The 25,586-nt window shown below is 36.9% G+C and overlaps 1 protein-coding gene across 1 annotated transcript in view; it reads right to left on the bottom strand.

The window, feature by feature from the left end:
* The window catches only part of FREM2 (FRAS1 related extracellular matrix 2), a 137,907-nt gene that overhangs the window by 48,649 nt on the left and 63,672 nt on the right, over window positions 1–25,586 (bottom strand). The window contains exons 3-6 of the mRNA XM_059819912.1: window positions 10,727–10,873; window positions 8,196–8,426; window positions 5,630–5,755; window positions 4,464–4,715 (exon numbers count right to left, since the gene is read on the bottom strand). Coding sequence (XP_059675895.1) covers window positions 4,464–4,715; window positions 5,630–5,755; window positions 8,196–8,426; window positions 10,727–10,873 — 756 coding nt within the window. The remainder of the gene's footprint in view (window positions 1–4,463; window positions 4,716–5,629; window positions 5,756–8,195; window positions 8,427–10,726; window positions 10,874–25,586) is intronic.

Raw genomic sequence — 25,586 nt, 5'->3', positions numbered from 1 at the left:
CTGCATTCATCACACCTCTTCTCTTCTGGATTCCAAATGTGATTACAAACCAAGAGTTTAAAATTTGCCAACAATACAAAACAGAATAAGTAAGAAATAGCCTAAATCAGCAGCCTGCCAATCAAAACATTTGACTAGGAGAGAGCAGAGCTTTGACTGCAAGCCTTGTTGCAAGGACTAAAGCATTTTGTATCAGACTTGTGGCACACAACACAGCAACACAGTGTTGGAACCAAATTACAGGCTCTTCATTTGCAGATGAATACTAGCAAAACAGTTTAATCTCATTTTTTGTCTGTACATGTGGAATGGCTTCAGAGTCACAGCTTCAGTTGGAAAAACATAGTGCCTTGAGGCTGATCTTTCCTAGTTGCTAAGTGCCTGGGGATTAAGGGATTTCCATGGAAGACTGGGGTCTGAGACTAAACTCCAGGACTCCCCTCTCCAAGAGGAAAGAGAAGTGCACAGCAACCTTATCTTCCTTTTCCTAGATGCATAGTATTGATCTGTTATGTAAAGTGCCTCCTCCAAATGAGCTTTATGCTGAACTCTGTGCTTTCCATGCAGGATAGGTATGTCCTGAGCCAATCAACTGACCTCAAATTCTTCAGGGATCATCCCCCAAATCCTTGAGAGGCATGAAGACAAGTAGTTCAGCCCATCAATTCTGGCTAGATTTAGTAACAGAAGCTCACATTTGTATGGAAAATGGTTGAATTTTTTTGTTCGTTTTTGGAATTTATCTTGAACATCTAAATACCTATTGAAACACTTTTCAGCATTCTTTTCTTTAGATTTCAACTAGATTCTTTTAGATTTTTCTTTAGAAATCATTAAGTATTTTATGAAGCAGGAATAGCTATATATCTCTTTGTTGTTTAATGGCATTTCATAGCAGGACCTGTTTTAACACAAAATTAGAAAAAAATCCTTCCTTCATGCTCAGTAGTGCTTATGACTTTGGGTTGAATGGCAAATTATTTTCTAAGGGTTGGATTTATACCTACTGTCAAAAATCAATGTATTCAGATGCACCAGGTACCCACAGTGATTGATCTCAACAGTTTAGATACTTCTCCTAGGATGAAATGGTTCCTGGGAGTACATTTCTCTTTTCATTAACTATAGAGGGATCCTGGCGTAGCCTGCTTGAATGAGATGTCTAAATGTATAGATGCCTAATATCAAGTGAGATTACTGCCACCCCAAAAGTGGATGGTTTGCACAGGTCTTTCTCCTGAATGCTCTTCTTCCAGTGGTTCATGGTTAGTAACTATCACCTCTAACTCAAACAGATACATGGATTTTTTTTTTTTGGTGCTTAAATTGTAATGACACGTGTATCTTTGCATCCAAGATTTCCATGCACAACTTACTTTGCTGTGTATTTCGTTAACTTAATCTTTTTCTTCCTTTCTATCTGTCTTCAACTTCAGGACCTATCAGGAAAAGTCCCTTCTAAATTAAGAAACGTCCCAACAGCAGCACCGATTTTAAAATCACCTTTCACACTATTTAAATACACCTATGCCTGTTCTACATACTATGATTTTTTTTTCAGATTTTGCTTTGGCAGCACAGAACAACTGTATAATCCCCAATTAAAGTATTCAGTTGCTAGTAATTTATTTAATATACTCTGATTCACTAGAAAGTTGAGCACACTTCTTTTACTTCTTCTTTGTTGTCATGTTGTATAGCAACTCAGCTATTTTAGTTAGACCCTAGGGGCCTTCTCTAGAAATAAAAGAAGAAGAAAAGACTTTGATGATAGGTACTGAAGGTGAATGTTTCCTAATTAACTTGCATTGAATGCCAGAGGAGATAAGCTAATGTTGCTAGTGCTGACTTGACTTCCATAGGAAAGATCTCATGTAGTATTATTAAACTTTGACCTTTGCTGTTTGTATCTTTTGACCTGAAGAAGTCAATGCATAATGTTAATCCAGTCACAGTACTTGGAGAAATCACAACTTAATGACATGCTGTGACATTTGTCCAAAGCAACTTTGTTAAGTAGAAGATGAATTTAAACAAACAATGAGAAAAATATATCAGTAGATGTAAAGTAAAAAGACTAAAGTGGACTACAGAATTTAGTATAACATCACTATAGCTCATACACTATTATATATGTGCTAAAGCTTTTATCCACCTCCATCTTAGGCATTTTCTTAAATTTTATTGTTAAAAGCTGAAGAAAATGCTTTTTATTTCACGTAGCATATTGTTTTAACTTATTAAAATTAATTTTGTGCACGGCAAACAGTAATAACCAATGCTGCTTAAAATCCCCTGCTTATTTATGCGGAATTTCAGTTGTGACTGCCAGGGTGTTAAATTGCTCACACGTTACATAAATATGTGTATATATACACAATCTGAAATAAGCATATATATTTATACGTGTGTGTGAATACATAAATAAATATATAACGTATAACTTAGCATTTATCTGCTCTATAGTCTGTACTCTGCTTTGTATAGAAAAGGCAGCACAACAGATCTCAGATGAAACAAAATGCATATAGAGTTCTCTGTTATCATGCATTATGTTTTTGTGCAAACTAAAAGCATGTGGTATAACACTTTACTGGTAACTGCATTGTCAGTAAGTTTTTGAATACTCTGGAATTTTTTGTGGGAGTACTTTCACTGATACAGAAAGCAAAAAAGGAGTTCTGTCACACTACTTCAAATACAACATAGGCAACATTTTAGATGCAATAAGACAAGTGAATAAAAACGATCCAAACCCATCCTTCAAAGCCCCCTTACATTGCAATAGCCAAAATATTGTTTACTCTTACCAACAAATGTAGATGTTTTGGTTGTAACATAATGAAAATGTTCTAGTCTTATGTCCCAAACAGTTCCCCATGTCAGCTTTTTTAATAAATCCCAGAAGATCATTATTATTTGTTAAATAATTCCTGTTTGAAAGTTTATAGCATTGAGGCAAGTTGTGCTCATAAAAGCAGGAAATATTAGACTTAAAACTGAACAGTGATATACAAGCCAAATTACTTCTCATGTTTTCTAATGGCAGTGTTAAAATAAAGGAGATTTCTTGTTAACTTCCCTAGTATCTTGTGGGAGTTTCATAAACTGTTAAGTACTATACTATGTTGTGATTGATTAAATTTCTTAATTTCTTATTCAAAGTCACTCTAGGTTACTGTTAAAATGACTGTATAAGCCTATGAAGGACAGTATCACAGAATCACAGAATCACTAAGGTTGGAAAAGACCTGTAAGATCATCAAGACCAACCATCAACCAACACCACCATGCCCACTAAACCATGTCCCACAATGCCACGTCCACACGTTCCTTAAACACCTCCAGTGATGGTGACTCCACCATATCTTATTTTAAATGCTAAAAACAGTATATAAAAGTGTTCCCTCACAGGCACTGAGGTTCCCACTGAAGTTAGATGCCCTAATTTCAACTCATCTCTGTTTTAAATAATCTCTTGGAGAAACATTCTCCCCATCTCAAACTTGCTGTATACATTTTAAGCAGTAAGAACACCTTCAAAAGCTGGGTAATCAGCTTCTTCATGGATATATTTTTTTATAGCTAGTCTCCCAATATTCTATGCTCTGCTACCTACAAACTGTAAAGTTCATGAATTCATTAAAATTATTAAAAAAATCAAATATTTGTAAAAAACCTACACAAATAAACCTGTATTTGCTATCACAGCAAAGTCAGATAAACATATTTCTATTTCAGCTTGGATTTGATATACAATCTGTTACCTTACAAGAAGTGTTATTTCAAACTGTTGTATTCATGAATGCTATATGATTACCCAAATGCTTCACAGAGAAAACAAAGTCACCTCTGTCACAGAATTACACATGAAAAATTTCAGGCAGAATGAGTATTTACAATGCAATTAGATGGGTGTCAACTTCCTGCCTTTAAGAGCTACCTTTTATATCCTTAACTAGGGAGAAATCACTGTGCTGATAATAGCCGTCTATCTTGGCATCAGACTTTCAAAGAGTACTGTACTATATAATTCCTCACATTAGTCTTTAGGAAATATGACAGTTTCACAATAGATGGTTCATGGCCTCATAGAGAGGACTAAAATAGCTTATCGGTATTCCTTTCACAAAATTTACAGTTGAGGTGTCAGCCTCATGCACAAATGAGAGCAACAGTACCAGGAAACCTTTTTGCTGCCATTCCTAGAAACCGAGTTGCCACATCAATGCTAGGGACACTGAAGGAGAGGCTTGAGGCTGCAATAAAATTGACATGTATTTTCGAAAGCAGTTGGTGGTAGCTTTCTAATAGTATTTTCAAATCTCAAGACAGAAGCAGCATGTGTTTTAACCACCAGGAAGAAGCGCAAAAATCCAACTTCTACATGCTGATCTCAGTATGATGCTACCTGTAGTTTCCGTCCTGGACTGGGATTATCACCTTATTACATGATGTCTTACCATCATCCTTGTCAGGTACAATGGTAATACGAGTGCTTGGGAATTCTGCACCAATTCTTCCACCCATTGGCATGCTCAGCAAAACATCAAAGGTCTCAGCCTCTTCATACAAGGAATCATCTATGATGACTATCCGACACATTTTTTCTCGTTCATCTTTGTCAAAACGTAGAATGCTATTGTGATCCTCAGGCCTGGATATGTAGTCAGAGTAAGAAAGTACAGAGGTTGGAGCAGTGCCAGATGCTGTTCCTGTGGTATAAAAGGAAAACAGTCACTATACATACCATGGTTACCATGACCCCCTCACAGAGGCTGAATTTTACTTTCATTATCTTTTAATTTCTGTTTATTTTAGATGATAAGATGGACTGAAACCTCTGACCAGGCTACATTTCTGAGGTCCCTGGACAAACTACTTCTGCTATATGATGCAATGCAAGCACATGGCTCCTCAAATTCATTTGCAGTTTTTCAGTCAGAAGGAACATTGTAGTCTATCACAAGACACACTGACAAAGGACACCCTGTGAGGACTACAAATTAATTCCTTTAGTATATATCCACTGAAGATATCAGTGGACCAGAAATTAACTATAAACAGATAGAATTTGACAAAACCAAATTAATTTGATTCTAGATCACCTCACCAAAAATGTTGCTTCATCTCTCCAGATGAAAAATAATAATAAAAGCACAGGTGTGGAGACCCCAGACCCCGTGTGGATATAATCAATAGGAGATTGACAGATAGAGGAAGGAGAAGAATGACAATTAAGCAGTATTATTTTATACCAATTTTTTTCAAAATACAAGCAAGTAAAGGATATCCTGGGCAATCACTGCAGTGCTTTCAGTTCTCATCACTTGCAGATATATGGGGCTGCATATAAAAATCTTGCATAAAGGTAAAGAACACAGATCCTCTTTACCTCCTAACAAACAGCAGAAATTTGGAACATGATAATTTTTCTGCTTTATTCAATAATACCCAAAGACAGATTGCAAAGATGAATACATTTCCAGTTGAGAGTGAGGGTATTTAGATGAAAAAGCAATTAACAGAGTTATAAACAGTTTTATTATGCAATAGATGGAACAATTCTTTTTGCTTTTCTGTCTCTTTTCCATTTTTGCCTTTTTTTTCCTATAGTAGATTCTGTTACCTTGTTGTGTGTAGCAGATAACCATCAGTTCCTGGCTCACATCTCCACTTCTTCTGACTGGAATAAATAATTCACCAACATCTTCTTCAATAGTATAGGTGGACTGAGGAATAAAGACAGTTGATTCTGCAAAGAACAGACACATTTGTTTAATGGAGATTTATGGCCTCATAAAGTCACCTGTAAAATAGCTAGGAGCATTTTAGCATATTCTGAAGTACAACAAACAAACCATATTTATCAGCAATGGTGCTAAATTTTAAGAAAAACTTGGAGGGTGAGAGAAGTAGAGTTTCTTAGTTTTTCAGAAATGGAAAATAATAAAATCAGATAATTAGGTCTGAATTCACAAGTCATAGAATCACAGAATCACAGAATGATAGAGGTTGGAAGGGACCTGTGGAGATCATCTAGTCCAACCCCCCTGCCAGAGCAGACTCACCTAGAGCAGACTGCACAGGAATGCATCCAGGTGAGTTTTAATATCTCCAGAGAAGGAGACTCCATAAAATCTCTGGGCAGCTTGTTCCAGTGCTCTGCCACCCTCAAAGGAAAGAAGTTCCTCCTCAAGTTTAGATGGAACTTCCTACGATCAAGTTTGTGCCCATTACCTCTTGTCCTGTCACTGGACACCACTGAAAAAAATACTGGCCCCATCCTCCTGGCACCCACCTCTTAAGTATTTATAAGCATTAATAAGATCCCCCTCAGTCTCCTCTTCTCCAGCCTAAAAAGACCCAAGTCCCTCAGCCTTTCCTCCTAAGAAAGATGTTCCAGTCCCCTAATCATCTTTGGTTTATTTCTCCAACTAGAAAATACTACTAGCATGACTTAAGGTCAAAAGCCTACCTTAAAAAAGCTGTAATTCAGGTTTGGTAGACTCTTTCACTAATACAGCAAGTCAAAAATTCAATGTGCAAAACAACAAATCCCTACCTTTTTGTTTTAAAGTAAAACAGAAGGTAACACTAAAAAACCCCAATTCGTTCCTTTTATTTCTCCCTTTAGCATTAAGTTGACAAAATGAAAAACTCTATCCTTCAAAAAAAATGCAGGAATCGGATTTGTTCTGTTCCTGTCTCTCTCATAATTATCCAACTAGGAGTAAAATGACACTATAAAAGTTCAACAGACCTTATGAACAACATAGAAACTCAGAGAAGAATGATCTATACCATAGCAGATCGTATAAGAAAACACATCCTTATGGAATCTCTTTTTTGGAATAAAACATTAACTAATGTCCCATACACCAAGGGGCTGGTACAGCTTTCCAAACAAGCTCACTATTTTGGTGCTAAGACTACACCATTCAAATAAATGAATTTAAAAATAATTTTCACTGGAAGCAGAATAAGACTTTTGATGGTTCCTATTCAGTTAACATCTGAACTTGTTATACCCTGCGCTGTAAACGATTATTAGGAAACCCAGTCCTTTCCCTCAAAGTTCTCTCTATATTTTTCCTGTAGATATTCCTTGATTTGCAGTTGTACATTTGATTTTCTCCTAAGCAACTTCACTTTATGTATAATTGCTACAAATTCTCGGGGACTGTAAAATTCTGTCTTAATATAAGAAATAGAAAAAACTATTGTTGGCACTAAGAAGACTCAGATGATTATCTTGAGTTGTGCTATCTGATCATAGAAAAGAGAGAGAGATTTAACACATTTTCAAGTAATTTCTGTGTCTCATACATACTGCTTTTCAAGTTAAGCACTATTTTTTCTCAGTGACTAAATATGGATGTCAGATAACCTCTGGTTTAACTTGCATTTGTAAATAGGAACTAAGAAACCTCTGACAGTTTTCCTGCCCAGTCCTCTTCAAATGTTAATTAGGGAAGACTATATAAAACAAGCTGTTACAGTCGTCCAATACCTGAAAGATTCCTTAAGGACAGTTTTGTGTGACCATGGCCCATGGGTTCAAGTCTCTGCATGCAGCTGAAAAGCAAAGTAACCAGAGCACATTCTACTTTTTTTTTTTAAATCAACTTCTTTCTTCATTTACATTTAACCATAATCTTATTTGTTCTTGACACAGCTTGTGCTGTACTTGGTCTAGTGAACCTTACCCTTACTGAGCTTCTCAGCTTGATATTAAGGCCTAACTGATGCAACTAGTCTGCTCCAAGACCCAAACTTGTAGGGACCAACCAGCCTGGACTTTCCTGTACCATCCTCTCCCACATGAATTATCATGGCAGAGTAAATCAAGTCAGCCTCCAGCCACCTGTGCAGATACATTCTGTTTGCAAACACATTGAACCGAAACCTGTTATACCTAAACTGAACACAAAACTAAACAAAACAAAAAAACTAGAAATAATATATCATAGGAAAAACGCAGGTATTTCATCAAAGCATGTTACCTCAGTTACATATTCATGAATCACTTAAAGTGATAGAGGACAAACGGCTACCCAATGCCCAAGTCTGTCTTCAGAAATATTCTGAGGAAAGGTAAGCTTTACTGTCCATTGTTACTCATAGCATTTGCCCTCCAGTTTATCTTTTGGTATATGCACATATTGGCAGTACAGTTCTGGAAAGGTTCTTACCATCTCCTGGGTCAATAATTTCCACCGTAGATACATCAGGAAATTCCAGAACTGCCATGACAGGCTCAGAAAGAACAATTTGAAAGGACTCAGACTGTTCATGTTCACCATCACTCAAAATCCGTACTCGCCACGTAGCTAAGGTTTGGCCAGGATTAAACTGCACCTGCTTCTGGGCTTTTCCTCTGAAGTCTTTATCTTTCTTGGCAGTACCATCTTTGGTGCTAATACCTGTCAAAATCAGAAATTCTGGTCATTAAAAACATCACTCATAATTTTTCTCTCATTCTGTCATCTTTAAAAAAAGAAGTTTTAGAAAAATACACTTTTCACAACTTGAGAGTGTTCAAGCCAACTCTGTTACTCTTGATTAATTTTATATTGGTGTCACACATAGAGGTGAAAGCACATCAGTTAACATTATGAAAGACAGTTTGGACAGAATTAGCCAAAGCAAAACTAACTACTAGAAAAATTCTACGTTCTCTCAGGTTACAGTCAAGTTTCCATTTCTCTGTAATTGAACTTGGATGCCCAAAAGGGCCAACCGATTTCCCCCCACCCCCTTTAACATTCTGGGTTCTCTTCTGTTCCAGAACATCTAAATAACATGCTACCTGAAACCCTCAAAATTATTTATTTCTCTAGAAAAAATAAAAACACACCTGGGAAGTTCAGCCTTCAAGGGGAAAGCTAAGGAAAACACAAAGACACAAAGGAGTAAAACATAAGGAATAAGGAAGAAAGAAGATGAAAAAACTGAACCACTGTGGTCATTCCCACTACAATAAGCATTTTTTTAAATGTTTATCCTCTTATTTCAGTGTTTGCATAATAACAATCACTAAACTTAAGTCAAGTTGAAACTGCAAAGCCAAGGGATAAAATCCAACACAGCTCATCCCACCGAGACAGCACAGACCTTACTGCCTTGGACCCAGGCTGCTCTAAAGTGGCTTTTCATTGGTGTTTCCCTCCCAGGTTAAGGCTGTCTGACAGGCCCTCATGGAAATTAGACAGTCCTTCAGAACTATCTCCAACTCATGCATTTGGCCTCTGTTTGAACCCCACAGTACCCCACTCAAATCTTAAAGGTCTTTCTCAAGTTTTCAGAAAAAAATTAAAACTTCTCCCTTCTCTGCCTGTTTCTTCCAACTGTATTGTTTAATGTATTAAAACATACCACCTTTCCCTACAAAACTTGCCTTTCTTGCTTCCTGCTTGTGCTTCCTCCTAAGTCATAGCCAATATTTTACACAACTTCTATAACTCTTCAGCCCCTTTAGTACTGCAGGTGGACCAGGATGGCCAGTAAGCATCTTAACCAATATCTTTTACGTTCTTTCTAACTCTGTAATTCCATTTTGCAGGATTAAGGTAGTCAGAGGCAAGTTATTCAAACCACTTTTCCTGGATTTTGAGTCAGCTCAATTCAGAAACCGAACTTGAATCCATAGGTAGAAAATTTTGTAAACTCTATTTAAAGAATCAGAAGTCAAATCAGTATCTGTAATCAGTATCAGTAATTAATTTAAACCACACATCCTTAACTTTGTATTTCATTAATCTGTTTTATTCTTTCACTTTCTTTAAAAGAAATATATTATAAAAGTTAGTTCACTGTTCAAAACAGAGCCTTTTAAGTTAGATCTACTTAGTTAGTGTCTATATCCCTTAAATCTCATGCCAAAATAGGTGTCCTAACTACATCTCAATACGTGAAACTCAGATTCTTATTCAGAAAGAGACTTGAGCAGAAACCTGATTTCTAAGCATGAGCTTGTTCTCCATGCCAGGGAAATGCTTACATATCTCTGCAAAACCAGCTTTAAATTGCATGCCTTTTTCTAAGCAGTGTAAGCTCACCATAGGTTTTGACATGAAAGTGTAGAAAGATAATGCTCCCTGGTCCAAATGCATCACTAGGAAGAGAATGGGAACAGACCCAGAAGCTAGAGACAGGTGTGAGGTTGCAGAATGTGATAACACAATCTTTTTTTGCCTTTTCACTACCCAGCAAACAGCTTTCAACACCTCCTATATCAGCCTCAGCTGACTGCCAACATTGACTGAAGAAAATGAGCCTAATGCTCGTAGCTGCTAATCAGACCAGCTCACAATAGCCTTCCTGGGAAATGATGTATGTTTATTGTTGTCTTTCCAATTGCTACAACTGTATTTTCCCATTACAGGAAAAATAAAATCTGGACAGGAACTGGATTCTGTGAAACAAATACAACAGTGGCATGAATCAAATCAAAGAAAAAATGACTGGGTCTTGGGTTTTTAAGTAAAAAATCAATTGCAGAAGACCAACAAAAAAAAAAAAAGTGAAAATGTCATCATATAACTAAAGAAATCATATATTTAGCACAACAAAAATACTTGCTTTAATAAATAAACATACTACTTTGAATCTAGCTTGCTTAGTATCAAACACTAGTAAAAGGATATAGCTGTATCGATACATTTTATCAACTAGCTGGCCAGTGATTTATAGAAGCAATTGATAAAGCTAAAATCGAACTTACTTATAAAAGAGGTTTCTCCCAGGTAACCTCTCCGTTTAAGAACAACATCAAGATATTTGGAGTCTTCATTTACTAAATAATACTCCTTTTCTAAGGAGATCCATGCCCAGTTTAGGCGAAAATATTGATTCTTCAGCTTATTGCCTCCTGCAAAACAAAGCGATGAAGATATATTTATTCACTTTTCTTAAATACTACTTTGTCTTTTGAAGTTAATGTAACCTGTATCCTGGGTAAGATGCGTATCTTAGCTGGACATTACAAACCAAAGTTTTTAAAGATTTAAAACTAAGAAATAGCAAGTAAAGAACTCAACCATGACACATTTGGTACATATAGGAATAAATTTTATCTTAGATGCATACAAACTAGCCACATTCATTCCAGGGTATGCTAATTTTCTTCTTTTTTAAGGGAAAAAGAACAAGAATTAATCAAAATATATTCAGGATGCCTTTTTTAGGAATTACAAAAATTGTGGATGATCCAATTTTCTGCAGAACTGAATTGGTATTTCCAAATAACACACAACGCAGGACATCATGCAGAACCTCCTCAGTATGATCAGACTGCCAGAAGCACTGGAAGACCCTTATTATCCTGAGATACTGGAGATGATACCTACCATCTTTTAGACTGCATTTACCCATGCAGCCTGCTTCTAAGACTCAATATCTGGTTCACTACATCTAACAATTTCTGCTCTTACTCATTTAGAATTTATGCATCAGCACTGTGTGATTTTAGGAACAGCTTCCACATCTTACTAGAAAATGGTTTCAACAAGATTAAGTATCCCTGATACATGCCACAGTTTATAGCTATGCTGATGCTTTCCTAAGCTTACATGCTTGTAACCATTGGGTTAAGTATGCTTGCCTAAGGAGATTTAGAGAGATACAAATGCTTATTGGAATTCTCTTAAACTATTTTGCAATGACCTATCTTTACAATACGATGAAACCTATCTTTACAATACGATGAACGCCCCCAACTGAGTAAGCTGATGAGATGTGGTTTTGGAGTCAATTTTCAATAGACCAAAAGATGTCCTCACAGTTCTTTTTACACAGGCACAACTATAGCAACACACTCCCGGTGAAGAAAGTAGACTCCAGGCATCATTTCCAAGGTCTCTACTATAGCAGTAACACAACAGCTTCCATGCAGTCTCACTGAACATGGATGGTTTCTATGCACTCAAACACTAGGAATTGAAAGCACAGGACACCAAGCAGTACAGTCAGATAGGGAAACTGGGCGGTTAACATGGACCAAGTCAGCATCTCTGGCTGGCAGCTGTTGATGTCAATAGCATTGTCCTTAAGTTGAACACTATTTCCTCTTACAATAATGGGAAGAACTTCACAGTCCTCCTCAAACAAAAATGCCCATATATTTATCAGCAGAAGTAGGCTCCATTTTTTGAAGCCAAAGCAATGCAGGAACACAGGAAGTATCCCTCAAAGTTTTTGACAGGATGATATGGACGCCATTTAACTCCAGCTGCAAAACACTAAGCAGCAGACTAAGATCTGAGCATGCCTCAGGCTAATCTCTTGCTCCCAGCAGAAATAAAGCCGTTGTGTCTACAAGTAATGGGATTTGTACAACTGTAAACCAGCAGGAAGTGTTTATTGAAATGGCAGTTTTTCTTAGTCTAAAAAAGCAATCCAGAAACAACAAATGGAAACAGATGGCACTCTAAGGTCCAGTTAAAAATGCTACTTCTTATTCAGTTGGAAAGGTAATAGCTGAAAAGAGCTAGCACCCATTTCACTGACTATAAACCAAGTATTTGGGCAACAGACTGAATATCTCAAATTAGATTAACACATTTCTGACAAAATATAGCATAGCTTTACTTTCTAATGCACAGTTTACCTCCACCTGTTCACTGATTTTTCACAGCAAAAAGGCATTTCTTGTCAGTGTAGGCATTCTGGATGCCACAGATAAAAGCACATGACAAATCAAGTTCTGTATATCATCCTACTGGATGTGTTTGTTATTACTCAGGAGAATCCTCTGATTTCCATAGCAAGAATAAAATAACCTGTTCAGCTCACTGAAGGCAGATGCTCACTCAGCAACTGTCTCTGGGAACGTTGGCTTGTATGACAGGCTGTAGTCTGATTTCCTTCCCACAAGGTGCTGCTACAGAACAAGGTTTGCTCAGGTAAGGACTGTCTGAAATGTGCAAGGAAATTAACACTTCCGTACACAAGCCAGTGAATAAAGTAATTCCTCTGAACAGCAGAGAAACATATCTAAGAATTTCAGTTCACTCATGGTTTAACTACTGGAGGAAGAGTCAAATGGAGTTTGGTCTTCCCCTTCCAGTTTCTTCCATTCTATTCCTTGAAAAATTAAGCAGCCCTTCCATATACTTCCACTCTGCTTCACAGACAAGGGTATGTATTTCTTTATTGACCTGTCTACTAGAAAAAAACAACCATACTTGTGTAATCTAACATAAAGGCAATGGTACTGTGTAAACAAAAGGAGGGAAATAGTTACTGGAGTATCATGCTGCACTCCTTGTCTTGCTTCTTTCTTCTCTTTTGATCTCTGTTGTTACCGACAAAGGGGAAGGCTACAACAGCACATACCAAAAACTGTAATGAGCACCACAAGAAAACCAGTAACTATAGTGTTAGTTATACTAGCACTTACATTAGATTAGCCATATGTTATGTCTTTCCATTATTTTCTCGGGACAAACGCAACAGAATATGTCTTGTTCATTAATGTAGTGAGAAAAGCCATTTGTGTGCCACCCTTGAACACACTGCCCTATTTAAACATAATTTCACAGAGGGATAAAAGTTTCTAAGATATAAAAGGAATGAAAATTGACTGCCAATTAAAGGAGAGAGAACCTATTATTATCACTATTGAGAAAAATACTGCTGCATGATCTTACTAGAAATAAGAATGACACTGGAAACCCCCCAGCTGAAGGAAAAGCTTCTAGTAGAGTTTGTATCTTTTTAGAAGAAGAGATTCCAGCCATGGGATGGAAAGCAATAGGAAATGCGGCATCATTTGTTCTACTGCCGAAAGAACTAATGGTTTAAACATGTTGTGGACATAGGCACACAATCTACAGCTTACACACAGGTCTCTTACATTTCATCTCTAGTGTCTTAAATAGTTCAACCTTAAATGTAATCCCTATTTGCAGATAATTACTGAACATATCAAAATTACTATACAAGATAAAAAATCCCAGCTGTTAAAAAGGAACAGTCATACGGAGAAATTTCAGCAGCCAACTACCAAACCAGTTAATTCCTGTCATTGATGCTATGGGAAATGTGAAACAACACTGAGTTGGAAACCTAATGAGAGGATGAAACTTAGGAAGCAAAAAGCACAAGAAACGCAACATGAAAGACTTAATACTGTCTTAATTCCACCAATTTCTTGCTTTCAGCAGTTTCTTTCCATGTTTTCTCAGAGTAAAAAAACCCAACTAAATGAAAGTATTATTTCCAGGGGCCTTCCAGCAAGCCTTCATTTCTACAGGCCTGCTTCTGCCCCTGAAATAGATATTGTTCACCTTTTAGAATGTGCAGTCCTAAACCCATCAGATTTAGAAATTTAAGAAAAGAATATAGATATTTTGGATCTTGCTTTCTTCACTTCGTGCTTTTTGTGTTTAGAGGAAATGTTTTCTAAGCCATTTCATGGTCCGATGTCACCCAAGGAATAGAACCCATGTTGTTGTTGTTGTTGTTACTATTGTTGTTATTGTTGTTGTTGTTGTTGTTGTTGTTATTATTATTATTATTACAGACCTCTGACACAATAGAGTAGGAAGCATATGATACATCTTACCTAACTTCAGGTATTTATTTTTGGGCTAGAAATCCTAAACTGTCTTTATAGCCAAAACCGGGAAAGAGGCATTTTGTAAGGCTATGACTTATTTTAGGCATCTATTTTAGAATGAGATTAGCTGTGCCTCAAAATATGCAGAAATACATGCATTTTTCCTCAGCAGCTCTTAAAGATGCCTGTCATGACCAGTTAGGTTGTTGACATTTTTATTATAGTCATCTAAAGCTGGGTAAGATGAATTCCACCATGCCTGAACTAGATGAAACTGGGCCTTTTCTACAACATAGTAGAGCCAAGCACCGCGCAAACGTAAGGTCTGTAAAGAATATTAAGAGTATAGCTTTCAGAAATCATAAAATATCAAAAATAAAATTGCACATGCCATCTTAATTTGGTTCCCTATCAAATTAATTATCTGTCCTACAATAATATTTCTATAGGCAAATGAATTTTGCATTGTTCATTAGCACTTCCCTTGGGCTTGGTCAATCATTTAGCTGCTAGGCAAATAATTCAGGCACTATACCTCAGTGACAGGTTTGCTTTTATTCCTCTCCCAGACAAAAGCTTGTAATACAAATACATCAGAAGTTTGGAGGTGGAAGCCATTACATGCTTTTAAAACTAAACAAAAGGAAGGAGGGCCGTGTTACAACAAGGTAAATCCAAAGTAACTTTGCTTATATATCAGTGAGACGTGGTTGGCAAGACATTGCTATAGTGATGAATGAAAACCTGTTTCTTGAATTTTGCCAGAGATCAGAGTGCAGCAGGGCTAAATCAAAGATGCTAGACAGGACGTGGTGCAGTGAGACAGTCACGAGAAATGAGATGGCAAGAGTTGTGAGACACAGTCAAAAACTTTGTAAGGAGCTAAAGCTAAGGATCTGGAGTAAGGTGGGTCACAAAGTGACTTCATGACTGTGATTTCATGACTGACTGAGGCTGCTGAGGACAATACCCTCTGAAAAGGTTTGCCTGAACATGACAAGTCAAAGATGGATGTCACCTAGAATTGGTCTTTATAGAAGTCCTGTCAGCAAATTGGTCACCTGTCAGAAAACGGTGATATATTATTTTTGCATAGGTCATCAAACCAGAAATTTCTAGAAAGATCAAGTCTTCCAGAAACTCCAGTTTCAGTTATTCAACATGAATAACAGGAGGGAGAAAAAGGCTTTGTCAGTAAACTGGTTAAAGGGAAAAATATTAAAATGAATTTTCTCATTTAAGCATTCATCTTTCTAACCTGGCTGCTCAGATATCTTTAAAAAGATATAAAACCTCCATGAAAAATACAGATTAGATTGTCAGAACTTTCTATCATGATGCAAAGAGCTCAGAGAAAGAAAGAATCAGTTCCGGTTCTCTCTATAGATCACTGGACTATGTGAAGACGGTATAAAATATATCTCTGTCATTAAATTGTGTCTCTTGAGCACTGGCGACCTGAAGGGCATTCCATAAAGAATGTCTGATTGTAGCTTTGCTGTCCCTAGGAGCTACCCCAGAACCCTAATTCATAAACAAAAGCATACAACTACAGCACAGTGTTCTCTTATTGACACAACAGAAATTGATGTATCTTGATATAGATATTGGCTTCCCTACATGGTATCCATGGCATAATCAGTCAGAGATGAATCAGCTAAACAGTGCCTAACCTGTATAACCATAGACACACAGACTCATTGTGTCCACAATATCCAAGTCTGCACAAACACAACTGTCTGGTACTTGCAGAGCTTTATGGTGCAAACTATCTGCTCTCTTTAGTCATTAGGTGAGGTTGTTTAATGGGAAAAAACCCCAACCTATAAATTCTTCCAGGGCAAAGAGCATACATCAAACACAAGAAAGACAGAGGAAAAAAACTACCGGTAAATAAACCATTAAGAAGTGTTTCTTCAAAAATTTTTACTACTGGCCTTTTCTCCTTTCTCTTCTTACTTTGCTTCCTAAACAGACTGCAAAAGGATCTTAATAAGGAGAACCAGAGCAACTGTGAAATATTAATAGTCCACCTATAGTTCAGGAATCTTTGTATGGCACAATTAAAAACATAGCAAGACACATTAACAAATCATGTTTCCTCTCTCTTCCTCCAGCTCTTTCCAGGTTCTGCTACTGCTTGCTGATTTGTTTGCATGTCTGCAAGAGCTGCAGTCTTTCTTCTTTGGTTCAAAATATTTGACCCTACTGGGTGCCTCATTCAGACAGGGTTACTGAAGTCAGCACTACTCTATCCTTCTCCTTGCTATGGATCTCCTCATTGCAGCCGGTACATGAAGCATCTGAAAAAGGAAACCCACTCCAGAACTGGAGTTCAACCTGCAGAGAAAACAAAGACACAGGGAGAGGCAAGAAAAGGGAATTGTCCATCTATAGACTTCTGTTCCATTTTTTCATCCTCTGATTAGCCTCCTTCTGTGCCAAGCTAATTTAGGTAATATATACCAGAATAAAGTTACCTCAACAGTTTTATTAGAAGTTAAATCTGATATGAAATGCAGAAATCTTAGTCCCCAACATCATGATTCCCTATTTATCCATGAAGCTCCCTGTCAACCTTATCACTTCCCAAGTTTTTTGATCCCCACACTATTTGCAAGTCATTATTCATGGTTTGTATAGATATGTTTTTTGCCGGACTGGAGGAGGAACATATTATCTTAAGTGATTCTGCTAGTCAGAATAAATATAGAGAAGATATTGTATGTTCAGCTCAAGACACATCGTTTCAACAACTCTGATTTCCCATACTGTGTCACAGTCCCGGTACATGCTAGCTCCAGGTTAAAAAGGCAAAGGTCTCAAGTAAATTTTTTTTCTGTCAAACTATTAAAAAAACCCATCTATAAAACAGATAATAAATATTTTTTGTTCAATGTATTGGGGCAACATATCATATGCTATTCTCTCTGCTATGATCATCAGAAAAGGCATATCTTGTAAAACTGCCTTAATTTCATATAGAAAAACTATTCACAGACGCGAAATGCACTTAAAAATACACCATTAGAATGTTTTGAATTGATTTCAACAATGCATAAGCTAACCTAATAATTTTATCCAGTTAGAAACCCATCAAAATGCTTCACCTTTATAAGTCTTTTTCAAATGTACCATAATGGACTCCAATCACTGAAATAACTTGCTGAACTCTGCACCCTTCTGCACTCTCTCTGCCACTGTAGCTCAATATATTTGCAGAACAACCAAAACCAACCCCCTAAACTAGCCCCTAGTGATTAGAGACTAAAACAATGCTTTCTCTGACTTCTCCTGAGAAAACACACACTTCTCAGCATTATGGACTTGGCTTGCCTGGAGTGTAATTGCTGGTATCCAATGAACTGCAGACAGTTTCCGTCTTTCAGTAGTTTCTGTAACTCTTTTTTCCTTCTGTTTTATGTCTACCCCCAAGAAACAAGTTGTAATGGCCGCATTTGCCAGGGCTCAGACTAAACAAATGCTTGAAGTCATGTAGCAGAAAAAATATCTGAAGAATACTGTATAGTTGCTTTGTTACAAAAAGAGAAGGGACGTGAGAGAAGAGACATGAATGTAAAGGCTAGCCAATGCATATTAAATTTTGATCCTAGTAAAATTCAACTAAGCGTAACTAAGGATGTCTCCAAGCACAGTCTAGAGATTCACGCTGAGTTAAATTTAAGGAATTCCCAATTCAAGTCTATGGCCAGTTCTTCTGCAGGAGATTAACCAGACTCTGATTAAGAGGTTAACCAGATTTTCATTTACAGAAACTGTGGAAGTAAACATGCACTGGTTCTTCAATCACTGCATTTCATAGCTTTAAATTAATTTCAGTTTAAATCAGTTCACCAGGAGCCAGGACACCTTCACTCTATTGGCTGCACCAAGAGCTTTCGAGCTTTCAAAGAAGAGAGCAAAGCAGACAGATAAACCCAGTTTGAATCACCAAAAAAAGATGCTGGAGCATTCTGTGTGTTTGAAAGCCTTTATAGATACTAAGTGGTTAGCTTTGTAACTGATTTCCAGGGAATCCAAGAGATCCACTTGCTGATTTGGGACTTTGTGCTGTAAACAAGGGACTAGCTCTGCAGGATGCTGAATGCTTCCCACTTCTATAGCTCCAATAGTGAATATGTAAATAATTTCATGGATTCAGGGTACTACTGAAATTCTACTAATTGAAATGCTTAAGCACATACCTATATATGCTGCTGAATCATTGTTCGTAACAGCAGTGAAAGACACTGAGCTACCCTAAAAGTTCTTAGCAAGACTGGACAAAGTACAACTCGAGAAAAATTATTCAAATCATTCCTCTTCTTCCTCAAAATACCAATCCATAAAAATCAAAGTTGTGCACAAAAAGACTGGCTTTGATTAATCTCTTTACTGAAAATATTGGTAGGGTATAAATATTGAATTTTCATCTTTTTCTACAGTTTGCCTTAAGTCTTTTAGGTATATATAACTTTTCATATTAATATGAAAATTTAAAAATTTAAATTAATTCTAAATTAAATTTAAAATTTAAAATTAAACTAATTTTAATGTAAACCCTAAAAATTCTAAACTGTACAATTGATCTTTTAAGCCTATGCTCAATTATTCTGCAAAACTTTATAAGACTTTTTGTCCTGATTAAAAATAAAATATCTCAAAACATTTTCACAGGATAAGAAATTGTCTTATTGCTCAACTCAAAGACTTAGCAACTGTTCAGTATTTACTGATGGAGAACAAATATAGAATAGGATTCACTGAATCACTTTAGCTAACATTTTCTCCTGACAGTCCCAGTCTAGAATTTGATTAATCTCATTTTAAAGTAGACATTTAAACTATGTCAGATGAAGCGTCGATTTTCCTATCAGAGACCAATGAAATTAAGGGTAGACTACAAGTAAAACAATGACAGTTCATTAGACAAAACAAAATATGTATATTAATTAGACATATTTATATATTAATACACTCACAAAATAATGGATATATAATACTTGGTCTAGGTACATACCAACAATACAATATTACAGAACTTTAAAATCTTGCAACATTCACAGTACAGCCAGACAGGTTACTATGATGACAACGACCAAAAGATCTGATCTAAATCCCATTGATACATTAGATCATCATACAGTTTATATGGAAAGATTTCTTTAGAAACTGAAGTACCACAAGTATTTGTTCCATAGAAATTATATTTTTCTAATCAATACAGGCCTTTTCTCATTACAAATCAGAACTGACAATGTTTTCTTTCCAGAAATACTTTGTCTCACTGAAAGTCAATGGGAGCGAGGCATTCAACACAGAATCTGCCCAACACAATTCATAATCAGACTCTACCCTTTCAGCCTGAATGCAACATTGAAGAAAACAACCAGACAGACATATCAAAATTATGAAAGTGAGCATATTAAAGGATCAGGATACACTGCAAATAATAACCTGAAGCTATGCTGAATGCACCTGATTTTGGCCAGTATTTGAGATCAAGCAGTCACCAACAGGCTGGTGTTTGGAAGGCAGACCTCTAACAAACTCTGGGTGCAGCAGGCACATGCCAAAGTTGTCGTTATGCTGAATTTAAGAGATGTCAGAAAACGAGTCAGAAGAAAGACTTTATTTTGTCCTGACACTGTTTCTAAGGTGATGAACAGGAGAAAAAAAAAAAAGGCAAAAAAAAAAGCGTGCCACCTGTCTCTTGGTTGGTATTGTCTTATTTGCTAGGCACTTATCAGTGATTATTTTAAACTAATCAGCAGGTAGCAATCACTGCTGATAGCCTTTATTTGAAAGGAGCAATGGACAAGAAAGAGTTAAATGTTTGGGAGCTTACCCTCCCTTCTGGAGAACTAACTCATGTAAACAGATACAAGAGAAGCAGAACAAAACCGAAACCAAGGGGATGGACAGGAGAGGAAGCATTTGAAAGGGAACAGTTGACAGCTACTGAACATAATGTCCCACTAGACCCAGAAAACAGAGGGTATCAGGATGTAGGGCTGTCTATAGACGGCTCTATTAGCAGCACTTTGTTCTCAGAAGTCTTTGTTCTTAATGTAAAGATAAGTCCTTATGTTGAAATTATGCTTTATGTTATTGCATATTGGATAAATAATGACCACTGCTTCTAAGCAGAAAAAAAATCAGAGCACCCAAATTCAGCAGTTCCCGTGAATAACAACTACTGGCAAAACACAGTATGTTTTTGCACATAATCAACTGGCTCCTGTTCCACAAAAGGTGAAAGCAAGAGACCTGCCACTTAAGGGCAGGATTCATAAATCCAATTTTCTCATTTAAAAGACATATGTTTAATTTAAGCTAGCTGTCTAGGCACAATAAATGGAAAGAACTGCATATTCAGGAACTGCTGGTACATCTGATACAATCAGCTGGATTAGTCTCTGGAAAGATTTGGACCACTCCATTGAATATAAAGGGAAAGTATTCAACCCACCAGTCTAGGTAGCTAACTATTAGATACCTAAAGTCTAATGACGTGATTTTCATGTGTGCACACAAGAGAGTCTTGAGAAAACTCAAGGGTACAACTAGTCCTGAACCGTAATATGGTAAATTTGCAAATTCAAACACTTTAAAAGGTCATCTGTAGAATATTAAAAAATAACAACAAAAAATTATTTGGTTTAAAAGAATTAGTCTCAATAAAAAGTTATTTCTATGTTGTAATGAAACTAATTAGCACTTTGTGTAGTTACAAACTAACTTCGCATCAGAAAAATAATTTAAACTTCCTTGTGAGTAGTAACAGAGAAAACCCAAACATACCACTCAATCTGTCACGTCTGTCATTTAACAATGCCCACATTACCTAAAGCAGAATACCTTTTTTCCTAAGCATCCACACCCTGCACCTCCCTCTGAAGGAAAAAACCACCACCTGGATTAGTAAGGCTTCATGCATGCATGGCCTGCAGCAGTAAGTAAATTTATTAGATCTTTGGCAACACATTCTTAAAATAAACTTAATAGTCTTCAGGTCTCTGCTTACTAATTTCTTTTGTGGCGCCAGACAACTTCTCCCAAAAAACAGGCTCCAGCTGAATTGAAGCAAGGTTCATTTCCTTGTCTCACAGAATAACGGGTTTAGCTCCACTAGCTTAGTTACTGTCCCATATGGGACTTTCTTCTGCTTTATATCTTTAAAGCAGTGCTACACACATATTAGCTTGTAGGAAAACTATTGTCATTTAAAGCCTAATCAGACTAAGCGTTAAATTTGAGGATCATGGGGTATCCTCAGCCTCAGTCTTGAAACTAATGAGTAATAACATAAAAGTGTACTGCGACCTCACAAATGAAAGACATTCCAACAGAACAGGAGCCAGGAGAAATATACTTACAATCAAAACATTATCTCACTTAATATTGTACTATTTTCAGAAATTCCTTTATTCCGGGAAAAGAACATACCAATTTCCCTTTCTTTAAATCACATTTTAATTTAGACACTGCTATTGCGAACTGCTTCATATGTGCCTAATATTTCAATGCTTGCAATATCATTCTCATGCTTAAAACCAGGGCACGTGAGTAGGTGCCATCTGAAACTGAGGCCTCTAATTTTTCATAATGAATTTGAAATTGGTATTTCTGTCAAATTGGTAAATTTCCCTTGAAGAAGTAGTTGAACTTTTTAACTCTGTTGAACGCTGTCTTTGCAGAGAATTCCCCTCCATTTCAAATGACAATCCAGACTCATAAATCTCAAATTTTACAGCCTTAAGAGGAAAATGCATGCAGGAGGGATTAAAGAGGTTGTTGCTATTTGCAAAACCTACTCTAAACAAAATGGAACTGTGTTTCTGTTTTATCAACTGGACTTCTTGCTGTAATCACTGAGCACCTATAGGAAAACTATTCTTTTAACTCCATGTCAAAGTGATTGAACTGTTTCTCTTTATTAAGTATTCACTTCCACAGACTCGAGTTTTCATTCCTTTTCTGTTCTGGCAATGCAACAAATAAAATGCCTGCCTGACTGGAGGAGAACTAATGTCAGGCAGGTTCATTTAACATTTACTTTTAATTCATTTCAGAGTAATTGTACCAGGTAATCTCAAATACTTGACCAGAGAAACTCCTTTGTGGTGCCTTTGATCCTTTTTAAGCTATGTCAAAGCTATAACCTTTTGCCTTAAGACAAGCCTTGTAAAGAGGTATTCAAAGATATTAGTTCTGCTGAGGAAAGAAATATTTTTGCGTTAACACATTATACTTTTATATCATTACAAGTTTTTTAGTGTTACTTGAGGCCTATCCTATGCAACATAACTGTATATTCCTACAGCAGCAATTATATTATATTCCTGTATTCTTATTTGATCTCAAATTCCTATGCTGTAGTCACAATGTATATTGCAAGGTGAAAAAAATAAATTGGGAGAAGCCAAAAATTCCTTAAAAGATTCAAGTCAAGATGTGAGAAATCTGTTTAAATATCAAAATTAAATACAGGAAAGTATTCCTGAAATGAAGAGCAGAATTGAAACTCCAAAATAATATGACCACTGTGAATTCCCCAGGAGAGCAGCCTGGGCTCAACAGACATAAAGCAGAGGGAGAGGGGACAGAAGTGACTGTGAAATTATGACACTCAATCTTGATAGTATGTTGCTTCCAACACAGTATTTCTCTCTCCCTCTTTCTCTCTGCACATGCATGTAATCTTTACTTATGCTTTGAGATAAGTAGTTAAATTAAGTGAAAATCAATAGCAGAAAAACTGCATCTTTAAAATTAAATTCATGCTTTTAGCACACAACAGATTTTAACAACTAATTTATTTATGTACGTTTCACATTTACTGAGTTTGAAAAAAGATTACTGTTTTAGATATTATTCCCTGTCTTAATGTACTAGCAGAATACTGCAATGTCTTGATAAGTGAAGAGGCATATTTACATAAAAACCCCTTTATTTCTAATAGGTTTGGCAAGATTCTTTTAGAAAATTACATTTTGACCTTCAAATACCAAGGTGTGTTTTTTGACACACCAAGTTGAAGTTTATTTGGCATCACTCACGCTTTTGGAAAATCGTTGATCAAGATTTCCATGACTGTTGTTCCACATGTATTCAGAAATTAAAATCCTTCAGCTTTTTCCCAAGGGGTAGGGAGGAAACATTTTTGTCAACTCAAGTCCACCTCCCACTGAATCTGCTGGCTATCGCATACAGGCAGGTGAAGGCCTGGGTATCTGTGGTCTCAAGTTTACATTTTTTGCCTTAAATTTTGTGCAGAAATGTGTGGAGGTGTGATCACAACATGCCAGCTAGCACAAATGTTTCACAGTTTTGAAGGAAGGTGTTTCCCACCCTTTCTTGAAAGGGAGCTGCATAGTGCTCACCTGTCAGGACACGACCTCAGCCTTGCACGTGTCGCCCGCTGAAGCTGATAACACTGCTGACACACAAACCAGAGCAGTTCCCTGGGCTTCAGCGTAACTGGGGCCGCTTGGGAAGCTGCTGGGAAAACTCCTCTCGCCTCAGCCTGCAGCAATGCGAACGATCTTGATGACACAGTGCCAAGCTGTCATCGCCTACCGCCTCCTTTTGGCTGGGGGTATTAAACTTGTTATTTTTAACTGATTTCATGGCTGTTCAAAATATTTATATTCTTTCTCCCACCGAATCTGACAGTGCCCTTGTTACCTGTTAGGATCCCTACTCCTTATAGTATGCAGCAACATGCCAGAGACTGAGGCCCAGGGGCTTCAGGAGGCTCATTCTGCTGGGAAGACCAGAGAAGCCCCAGGGACAGTAAGGCTGTGAAGAGCAGTGGATACAGCAAAGGTGGGAGCACAAGGCGGAGGCAACACGATGACAAAGCTCACCAGTTTCTCAGTGAGATTAATAGGACATCCCAGATCGAATCAGCCTGGGCAGCCCTCCTGCCGGATGAGTATAGATGGCTACTGAAATCCTTCTAGCTAATGATTGCCATCAAGCTACCTGTGAAAGCCTCATTGTTTAGGAAGATGACCTCTCCCCTGGATGTCTTGCAAGGATACTTCTTTCCCATCTTACTTTAATTACAGAAAAAAATTAAGGACATAGCAGGATTTATTAATGAGAGGTGCATAAGAGTTAGATGCATAAATTACACTGACTGTTTTTTTTTCTCTGTTATACAGGACTGAACAGGTGTAGATGTCAATTGATTTAACATCAGAAGATGGGATGGCTGAATTATTAATCTTCACACTGATAACTATGCAATATATAAAATATCACTGATCGCTGGGCCACTGTTTGACATCTCTGGAAAGACGTACATTTGAGCCCATCTATGAAAGCTGAGTGACCAGTTGGTCAGGCTGAAAGCAATCCATTGCTGATCCTCCTGTGCAAAACAATCTACACCACATAAATGGACACATATTAAAGAAAAATATGGCAGTGATTCCTTATCTGTTTAGAGATAAATCTGAAAAGTTATGTGACACATAATAAAGTTTCAATCATTCTAACATTTGCACATGTAACTTTAGTCATACAAATGTCCCCTCCCTTGCTAAATCAGATCCTCAACTTCCCACCTGCTATAGGCTTCTCCGTGCCAGAGAAACTTTCCTGCTTTAACCTTGGTCTACTGGTCAGTCCTATCTTGCCACTCAGAAGGGTGGACTCTAGCCTTAAGCTTTCCAAAGAAGCACCTACTATATTACCTATTTAAAAAAAAATCATTTGTCTATCTAGGCCTCAGTCTCCTGCCTTTTCAAAGAGGGAAAATATTACTAATCTTGTTTGTAAAGTCCAATGGATAAAAATGGTATTAAATCTCAATACATAAAACCTGGTCTTTATTTTTAAACTGAAATTCTGTCCCTCTCTCTGCCCCAAGCTAGCAAGTGCAGTTATATCAGCTACAAGTGTTTTATCAGTTCAGGTTATTGTCAGTAGTAGTTCCACCTATTCTTGTATAACCATTTATCTTTTAATTATTCCAGTTATTCTTTAGGTATCTTTCATATCAGAAGAGAAG

Source organism: Gavia stellata, chromosome 1 (assembly GCF_030936135.1).
Source record: "Gavia stellata isolate bGavSte3 chromosome 1, bGavSte3.hap2, whole genome shotgun sequence".
Classification (NCBI taxonomy): domain Eukaryota; kingdom Metazoa; phylum Chordata; class Aves; order Gaviiformes; family Gaviidae; genus Gavia; species Gavia stellata.
This window is presented reverse-complemented; position numbering and strand designations above follow the sequence as displayed.